General features: G+C 40.8%; 1 protein-coding gene across 1 annotated transcript; it reads left to right on the top strand.

The window, feature by feature from the left end:
* Positions 1–212: 212 nt before the first annotated feature.
* On the top strand, positions 213–8977 carry LOC114477121 (ubiquitin carboxyl-terminal hydrolase 29-like). The gene is made up of 2 exons (XM_028469234.1): positions 213–2129; positions 8918–8977. Exon 1 carries the CDS (start codon positions 237–239, stop codon positions 1548–1550), a length of 1314 nt encoding a protein of 437 aa, XP_028325035.1. The 5' UTR covers positions 213–236; the 3' UTR covers positions 1551–2129; positions 8918–8977.
* The last annotated feature ends 1320 nt before the right edge of the window (positions 8978–10297 follow it).

Genomic DNA, 10297 nt, shown 5'->3' with positions numbered 1-10297 from the left:
ATAAAAAAAAATTAAAAGTTTTTTTTTCCGCCACTAGGGGTGCTGCAGCACGCGGCCCTACCTGATTGGCTGCTGAGCACTAAACTTAAATACCGGGTTCTAATTGGCTGTGGAACATAAAACGTCATCATTTCTGATGATGTCAGAGTGGCACTGAGCCTTTCATATATTAACTCAGACACTCAGTGGCTCTAGTATGTTTGAGCCTTTAGTGAACTTCAGAGGTTTTGAGCAAGATGTGTCAAAACTACTTTGCAAAGATGTTTTCTTTACTGGTCGGTCTGTACTGCCGATTAAAACAAAAGGGGATACAAATTGGGAGGTGGTTAAGAAGATTTTTGAAAAACTTAAAGAAGTTTTTCTGGGGGCATGAAACGGAAGCCACACCCACTTCAGATGAGAAGTTGGTGGACACTAAGGATCAACCTTCTCCTGAGCTAAATGAGGAGTTCTACATTATTCATATGTCAGTGTGTTTACCCACTACCTACAACCAACTAAGTGGGAGTTTCAGCACCATCAGCCTCAATGACAGCCAGGAGACTTTGTGTATTTCAGAGGGACACTTTCCTCTAACAACTTCCTTCACCCACTTAGGGCTGCCAAACCTGCTTTTCACTTGTTACATGAATGCGGCAATGCAAGCTCTCCTCACACTGGAAAAATTCATTGATGAGATCTACAGACAGAAACGTGTGTGGGGCCAACATCCTTGTTCAGTGCATTTCCAGCAAATACTGAACATTGTAAACTGCCAGTTCGAACCTGATTTTAAAAAAAAAAATATCCTGTCGGACTTTAAACAAACTGTTGCTGACTTCAACAAAGAATTCAGTGACGACGACCAAAAGGATACACATGAATTTATGATATGTGTGTTTGACATACTGCGGTCTTCTAAATCTGAAATGCAGGATTTATCTTCTGCTTTGAACACTCTTTACTCCTGCCCAGTTGATGCTCACATCAGTTTCCAGATGATAAACATCAGGACCTGCTCGGGATGTGGTTCAGAGTCAAAGAATATTGAAGACTGCATCTGTTTGATTCTGAAGTTGACGGCCAGCGACTCAGCAGACGGGTGTCTCCGAGAGTACCTGAAAGGGGGATGTGTTGAGTTTTCATGTAACTGTGGATCCCATGAGTCTTCTCAGAAGGCCATATTCAAATCACTCCCTAACGTGCTGATTCTACAGCTGCAGCGCTTTACCACCCAAGATAACAACACAGTAAAGGAGAAAAGAGCTATTTATTTGGCACCAAACCTGGAGATTCCTAAAAAATTCTGCAATAATGCAACAAAATCGGTTCAATATTCTCTCGTCAGCATTGTCAGTCATCTGGGACCCTCGCTTAATTATGGCCATTACATCTGTGATGGAGTGAACCGGCAGCGGCGCCAAAGCTCAGAATCTTGGCTCACATATGACGACAACGTTGTGACAGAAACACCCATGCAGGATGTCCTCTACCAGCGAAGAACTTCAGCATATCTGCTGTTTTATGAGAGGCAGAACAGTCTCCTGAAAAATAAACCTAAATCAGTGTGACGGAGAGTTACACAAAGTCGTCAGAGCTGGACTGGGACAAAAAATTTCTTGTGACAATTGTTACGCCCCAGTCTAGGAGCTCCAGGACGCAACATAAAAACGTAATCGAAAAATAAAACTCGGTCTGCAAAAACCACCGACAACGGGTTCCAAAATGAACACAAATTTATTCTTTAACAAAAAGAGGCCTGCCCCGCAGGTAAAACATACAATAAACAAGAATATGGCAAACAACGAAAAAACTGCACAAAACGCAGGAACTCAGAATATAAGAGAAGGCAAAAATAAAGTGCACTATATAATAAAGATACCAAGCTTAACAAACAAATTCGGAGACAGAGTTTCTAGACGAACAAAGATGCTGCTGCTGCCAAGGTTGGTGAACCTCGACTGACAGTTGCGCTGGTCTTTTCAAAAGTGGTGTAATCCTCCTCAGCCAATCAGGGTTGCCCACCACTTCTCCTGCTGGCAGCCAATCCTGGAGAGCATCATCAAAGCTGTTCCGTAGAAAGGACATCCCACTCTGTTACAGAAACACACCCCAGGCAGCAAACAAACAACAAGAACACAAACTAAACAGTAAGTAACGGCGTAAAGCAACACAACATTAGTATTGATGTGAGCACGTCTGTGGTGTGTGATGTTACTAATGTGTTTCAGAGAAAAGTGTTAAGGTTTATTAAAGTGTTCAGAAACAGTGTTCAGGTGGGCGGAGCCAGGTAGAAACCCAGGGTTTCTTTGATAAAACCTGCCATTTAGTTCACGGACAATGTTGCCATGGTAACATACTCAGAAAAGAACATACCTCGCGTTTAGGAATGAGATACTCAGAGTTTTCTGAATGTGATTTACATTAAAAACTACTTTCAACAACTCAGAGCTGCCCTGAAAAAAGCAACACTACATAATTTAATCACATTTCAGCCTTAATGAAGGAAAAAGTCACAAGTGTAAATGACTTGAAAAGCTTTTATTTTGTTTAAACATGTTTATACTGAAACTGAGTTTATAGTTTTACTTTGAAGGAATTTATGCCTTACTTCCTGTTTAGACTGAAGTGACGGAAATTATAAGGAAGTGTTTGGACTGCACGCAGCGCTCCTCATGCGTCGGAGACGGAGAGAAAAGAAGGGTGTTTAACGTAATGAATGCGGTTGAAAGTGAAGCATACTTGTACAGATAGCACCTGGTTGATGAGGGATCAAGGTTTGTGTGTGACTTTATTGTTTCATGGTATTTTTGTTTGTGTTATATTTTACGGAGCATTTTTTGATTGGATGATTAACACATGTGAGTGTGTTCTTGCCTCATTTGTCCACTAGAAGGTGCTAATGTATTGTTAATGAATATAACTTTGGAAAAACATGTGTAAGGTGCACAGAAGTTAAAATATTGTTGAATAAGCTGTTAAAAATGCAAGGTTTCACACTGTAAGAGTAATTGTATTTGTATTGTTTTTCTTTATAGCTCTTACGGTGCGTTCACTAAAGGAAATGAAAGTTATAATTAAAAGAAAGTGAACCATCAGTTTGAGAGTCAGACCATCAATCAACCGGGGTTGTTTACAACAAGTGACACAAAATGTTATTTTGCTGCTAGTCATTAATAAAAGGGTCTTTGTGGCATTTTTCTCCACTGACTTTGACCCTTTGTTGTTTTTCTTATAAAACTATTGATAAAAATAAATAAATGGTTTTTATCGCCTATTGCCATTGTTGCCCCCTTGGAATGACCACTCCTGATCATTGGTTTGGCAGCCTTCTTTATTTTTCTTCCGTTGGAGTTCACAATACGAGAATAGCACCGTCCGTTGTACACACTTTTTTCTACCCTTCTTCGCTTCTTTTACATACAATGACGTCACTTCCCCTTAACGGCCAGTCCGAAAATAAATAATATTTTGTTATTAAAAATCAAAATAGCATGAGAATGACCTTAGTGACATTTAACCTATAAGATTAGGGAAAATGTAATAAATAAAATAAAATAGAAATATACTGTATATTCAGGTTGCAAAACCCTCCCTCACTAAAAAAAAAAAAATGGTTCCAAACATTTACTCCTCCTTAACAGTAAAACATCTGGTAGAAGGTGAATAAACAGGTAATTATAACACACATCACATATTACAGGATAGTTAGGCTGTACTATTTCAAGAGTCAGTTGTCTTCCTTCTCATCATGCTAAAGTGTCACATGGCTGTAATACAAGACCCCGAAGTCCATCAGTATTGCTGGGTGAATCCTCCATGGAAGTATTGGTGGGCCCCCCAAATCTTCACAAATAGGACAAGGAAAATACCATATTTACCCAATTTCATGTGAAAACACATGTTAACGCCATGAAACCCTAAGAGCTCTATTATATGTGCGTACAGTTTCTTTCACTACTGTAAATGCGACACTACAATGTAAACTAATAAAACTTAATACTATAATACCCCCATTTCTGCGCTCATTAAGTAAATAAATATGCATATACCTGTTTAGATATTCTCTAATGTGTGTCCATTACCATACCACCAAAAACTAGAACTTGTCTTTAAATTGAACTATAACTAATTAAATTCCCTAGGCCTGCACCTGATACCTAATTATGGTGAAAAAGGATACATGAATGATGGTCTGGTCGACAAGTCCCGTCCGTTGTCTGACGACTCTCCCACACCAACATGGCAAGTTTTGAGGGGCTGGAAGGTTGGCTGGCCGAGCTGGTCATAGGTAAAGACGCGCTTGGGCTGTCGGACTCTCCTCGACCGTTCCTTCCACGTTTCAGTCCCACTCTGCTCACCCTTAGATTCAACAGCTGGGGCTCCAGTGCCTCTCTCTCCACTTTCCTCTAAGGGATGCTCCTCGAGCTTTCGGAACAAGGTTTTTTCAAACTCCCTTCCCTGATCATGGTGTATCCTGCTTGGAAAACTAAAACGCATGGAACAGGTCATCACGGAAGCGCTCGGTTATGGCCCATTTCAATGCAAGGAATTCTAATTCACCAGAGTGTAACTTGTAATTCTTCTCTGCAGTTGTTGGTGTCCTTGAACCATATGCAATCACTCTGAGAACACCATTTTGATGTTGGTACAATACCGTCCCCAGGCCATTCTCTGAGGCATCCACATGGAGCACAAAGGGTTTTTCCAAGTCTGGATATGCTATTACTGGTGGATTTGTCAGCTGATCCACAATTTTATTTACTATCTCCTTGTGGCGATCTGTCCACTGAACTGGGTGAGATGGTGACAACCGAGTAGCTTTGCGGCTAACCCCCTTTTTCCTTTGGGTCTGTTTCTGGTCAGATTTGGGCTTTGTTAACAGTTCATAAAGAGGTTTTGCTATTCTTGAAAAATCTGGGATATAAGACCTGTAATAGCAAAGAAATCCCATCAATTTCCTCAGCTCCCGCACTGTAGCTGGTGTCTCCTGTTTCAGAGCTTGAACTGCTTCTATCTCCTTGGGGTTCATTTTATATCCCTCTGCAGAAATTACTCGACCTACATAACAGACCTCACGTTTAAAAAAGTCACATTTTTTTGGCCTCAACTTAATGCCACATTTACTCTGTCGTCTGAGTACTTGTCTCACACTTTCCACGTGCTAGCTGAAGCTGGAACAGAATACAATGACATCAACCAAGTATGGGACACATACCTCATCTCTTAAGTCTCCCAGGCATCCCTCCATGTAGCGCTGAAAGCAGGCTGAGGCGTTTGTGAGCCCGAACGGGATCCTCACCCACTCATACAGACCCCAGGGTGTTATAAATGCAGTGCAGGATCTGCTCTTCTTGCTCATCAAACCCTGATGGTAAGCCTTTCCTTGATCTAGCACGGTTAACCATGAGTTGCCTCCCAAGTTATCCAGAATCTCCTGGATCCTCGGAATTGGATGACGGTCAGGCTGTTTTCTCTCATTCAGCAGTCTGTAATCTATACATAGCCGTAGTGTCCTATCTTTCTTCCTAACACAGACTACTGATGAAGAGTATGATGAATGGGATTTCTGGATCCAGCCTTGATGGAGTAAATCTTGTATGTGAGCTTTCATCTCTTGGTAGAGATGTCGGGGTATTGCCTAATATGTCTTTTGGACAGGTACCTCATCTTTTAACTGTATTTCCATCTCCAAATCTTTAATGCACCCTGTATCCCAGTCATCCTTTGAAAAAACATCACATTCCTCTCTGAGCATTTGTTGTACCTGCTGTTGTTGGTCGTGTGTCAAGTGGCTCAGATCCACAGGTGGGTCCCAGGGCTCAGTGTGTTGTTCTGTACTTGACTGCTGTGGTGGCGGGGTAACAGAGTTATCTGGAGCTTGAGGTTCCTGCTGCTCAGCTGTCTCTTTCTGTAGTGGGTAGATGGCTTCAACACTATGTAACAGGCCAAGTGTAATGCGAATGCAAATCACAATGTCGTGGTTAGTCACATTTTCAACAGTCACCTCAATTTTACCACTATCTTCAGGAGGGAGCTGAATTAGCTGTTCCCTAACTGCTAAGCCTGTTGGCCATGGCACCTGTAGATTAGGCTCAAACACTACGTGTGATGCGCTCAAGACATTCTTGTTTAGTCGGCCACACTGCACTGCTATCACCTTGTTCTTTGGAATAGTCACTGGTTGTCTGCCCACTCTGGCAATATGAGGCTGGTTGTCAGATTATTGTTGCATCAGAATAGATAAAATAACTCTGGCTGTCTTACATCCTACATCCAATGCCGAACACAGTCTCTTTATCATGTGACCTGAAGGTGCACAGTCTCCATTGGTGTCATTTGTCAGTGCTAATTCCTCATTAACATTAAAGCCAACGATGGGGCGTTCAATGTTACTGCTAGATACCAGGACAGGAACCAAGACAGGTTTGTCGCTCATGCCAGCCACTGCATCTTTGGACGGGGTGGTTTCAATCTCCATCCATCCTTCATATGGTATGTCGGTTCCATTTGCAGCTGAGAGCTCTAGTGATCCATCTCCAAGCATCTCTTTTACTGGTTTCACTTCAACAGCTGACAGGTACTTCCTTTTCCAGTCCACCCCCACTATTGATACCTGTGAACCAGTGTCCCACAGTACTGTTGTGTCAACTCCTCCCAAAGTAGCTCGGACATGGCACCTCTTCCCTACCAGCTTCGCCGCCTGCCGCTGCTCACTGGTGAGTGATGTTCCCAGACTGAAATCGTCAGTTTTTTCCATGTTAATTGAAGGATTATGCTGGGTTACAATTTTGTTTGTGCTGGCTAAAACCTTTTTCATTCGACAACCTGACGCCCAGTGTTCTGCACTGCCACACTTGTAACAGTGTCCACACTTCCCATCGACATTGGAGAGTTTGCATTGTGGGCACTGTTTGTACCCTGTAGTCTTTGGCCGTGGTCTTTATTTACTGTTTTGCTGATCGCCCACCCAGGTTGGTCGAGTGTGAGGGGTCTGTTGAAGGCTTGCAATGTGTGTAGTGAGGTTTTGGATAGCGTCACAAATGGCTTTGTTGCCTTGGTCGACCTTTTCCATCAGCGTATCTCGTTTGTTCGTCTCAGTCTGTTTGTTCTTGTTTGGTTGAAGCACAGGTTCGCCTTCCTCTTTTTCGTCACTAATCACAGCCACTCGAACTGCTTTTCCTTTTGTCATTGATGATATTTTGGACTTTCTTTCCATTTCAAGACTGTATGCTGCCGTTACCTTCTCCAAGAGGACTTCATCTGTCACTCTGGATTTTTGGAGGTGTGGCTTCATGTCGGTTCGAATGGTGTCATCGAGGAGGCCAGTCAATACTGTCTGGAAAAAAATGATTTTGTATCAGCTCTGCACTGTACTTCAAACCAGACTCAACTCTGTGAAGCAAATTCAATCTGTGGTCTTGGGTCCATAGCTCGCATTAAAAACTGCAAACGCATTTCCCTGGGTTCCTGAACTGCACAAGTGAGGGTGTGGTACAGCTCTCTAGCATCCTTTTCAATGTAATGAGTCCTCAATATTTGTCTCAGGGATTGCAATGTCAAATCAACTCTGGTTTCAAGGCAGCTCTTTAGTTTAGTTCCTGGAGCTATAGCTTGAATGACTGCTTCAACAACTTCTCCCTCATTATAGCCTTTCTGCAGTGCTTTTTGAATTTGTCTTTTTAAACTTGAGAGGGTTAATTTATCCTTTTGGTTTGGTTCTCCAATTTGTCCAATTATTTTTAAATCTCTCCTGTACAATGGATGGACAAAAGAGACATTTTGGCCAACTACTGGAGCTGTGTTTGGGGTGAAAACACCATTGCCTTGATCGTACATGGGACAGGGTGTAGTTCGCCTTTGGCCCCCTTGATGGTGCTGTTTACCTCCTTTTGAAAGTTCAGACCCCACACCGTCAGCAGACTCCTCTCTAAACTCATCGATAGCGTCATTTAGCTGAAGTAAAAGTGACATTCCCTGATCCTCTCTTGAAATTACATCTTCATCCTCAATATAATTAAGGATTTGCCTCCTTATTTTGCGGGGTATGTGTTTGTCACTCACATTCACTTCAAGGCCCAGTGCTGTACAGACATCATTCAATTTCAGTGCTGTTGATGTCAAAAATGTGTCCTTTATCACTGCCAAAGTACTCTCCCAGTCAGATGACATCTCTTGAGCTTTCGACATGATGAAAAACGTTTACCTTCACCGCACTGTGACGTCTGTATGGCTTGATTAGCAGCTCAGTCCGGTTAGCAGCTAACTGTTTGCAGCTAACGACAACTCCACTTCCTTGTTTTTCTTGACGGTCGATTTTCTTGCAACGTAGTGAACACTCTGGCCGGGCGGGAACACCAGTTTTTATGTTGTCCCCTTAGAATGACCACTCCTGATCATTGGTTTGGCAGTCTTCTTTATTTTTCTTCCGTTGGAGTTCACAATACAAGAATAGCACGGTCCGTTGAACACACTTTTTTTCTACCCTTCTTCTTCGCTTCTTTTACCTATAAAGACGTCACTTCCCCTTAACGACCAGTCAGAAAATAAATAATATTTTGTTATTAAAAATCAAAATAGCATGAGAATGACCTTAGTGACATTCAACCTATAAGATTAAGGAAAATGTAATAAATAAAATAAATTAGAAATATGTATTCAGGTTGCAACACCATTTTGAGGAAAAATATAGAGATATGAATATTGGTCCATATCACCCAGGCCTAATGTAACCAAAGCAGTAACGATTTATCTTGTAAAGGATATTATTGTCTAAACTGTGTGAAATGAGGCGTTCAAACACTGCTTAAAGTAGGATTTTAATTAATATGAGTGTGTTACCTCAATAACAAATAAGACAATCATTTAATGAACAATCACTTGATGTTTTAATGTTTTTTACATGATTTGCTTTTTAATGACCTCCTTTTTGTTGCAGACAAGGAGAGCTGAGGTAAAGGTAGCACTGCCTTGGGCCACAGTGTTATAAGTGGGAGCCCCCTGCCTCTGTCATCAAGGTATCAAAATCTGTGACAAACACCTACAACACGAGACATGTCCGCAGCTAAATGATGGAGAGTTGGTTGAAATGAAATATTGACAAATAAATGTATTTTGTCAAAATTATTGTTAGTTTTCATTTGTAATTTCTTGTTCATTAAAACTAGCATTAGGAGGCCACAGTGCAGGGAGAGCCGCTGGCATGGAGATGAGGACATCAGTCTTAAGTTATAAATCAACGTTAAAACAGGCCAAAGTCACATTTTTTTCGCCGGAACGCATCAGGTCACTAAAGTCTCACTCTTGTCATTTTCTGAAACTTGGCAGCCCTGCACCCTCTAACTAACGATTGAGCGAATCAATGAAATGAACACTTTGGGCATGTGTATGAAGTCCAAATAGCACTTTTATCAACAACTGAGTCGACAGAGTGCCTGTCTATTCTTAATGGAGGAACATAAGTATGCTGTGATGTTGCCCAGATTGACTTTGTAACCCAGGTTAAAAAACTGATTGTACTAAATTAAATTAGAATATGATTGATTATAAATTTATAAGCAAGACATTGATAATTTGGTAATTAAATCAAAAGATTATTAAAAACTAAGTGGATCTAAAATAATATAAATAAAAAAGGTTTGTTTATTTGTTTAAAAGAAAGACGATTAGGCAGAAATTGTAAAAATCTGATTGCACTAAATGAATCATTTGACATATCGCTACAGAACTAACAGCCAATCAGATCAGCCTTGAAAAACGTGTATGCTCAAGTGTAGTTAGCTTTCTCTCGTGTTAGAGAAGCCACGTTTGACCAGCAGATACAGATTTTTATTGAAAAAAGATCTGTGCTGCTGCTGCTGTACTGACTGCCTTAGGAGTCCTGACACTAGTTCGGTGATGGAATTGGTAAGCCACAAGCTTATTTTACTGTTACCTTTTTGCTAATGGGCTAAATGCTAATGCAGATTGTTGTTTGGTAGTGGAGTGGATTTGAATCGGTGAAAGATTTTTCTGAGTGTTCACATGTAAATTACTGCTAATGGTCAGTATTTTCTTTGATTCAGTTACATACAATACACACCTTGGTCTTTGCATATACAGAATAAGAAAACATAATGCAAAATATCTTGACAAATGGCCAATTGTTTATTTTAAGAAAAAATTAACAATCTTCACCAAACTCAAACATTTAATGAATAAAATATATTCTGTTCTCGTGAATTAAAATGGTTTACATTGCACAAATTTTGTAAAAACAAAAATTCTTTGTTTTCCACATGATTTTTTTTAAATTCCGTTTTTTTTTAGAAATATGAAT

Source organism: Gouania willdenowi, chromosome 15 (assembly GCF_900634775.1).
Source record: "Gouania willdenowi chromosome 15, fGouWil2.1, whole genome shotgun sequence".
NCBI classification, from domain to species: Eukaryota; Metazoa; Chordata; class Actinopteri; order Blenniiformes; family Gobiesocidae; genus Gouania; species Gouania willdenowi.
This window is presented reverse-complemented; position numbering and strand designations above follow the sequence as displayed.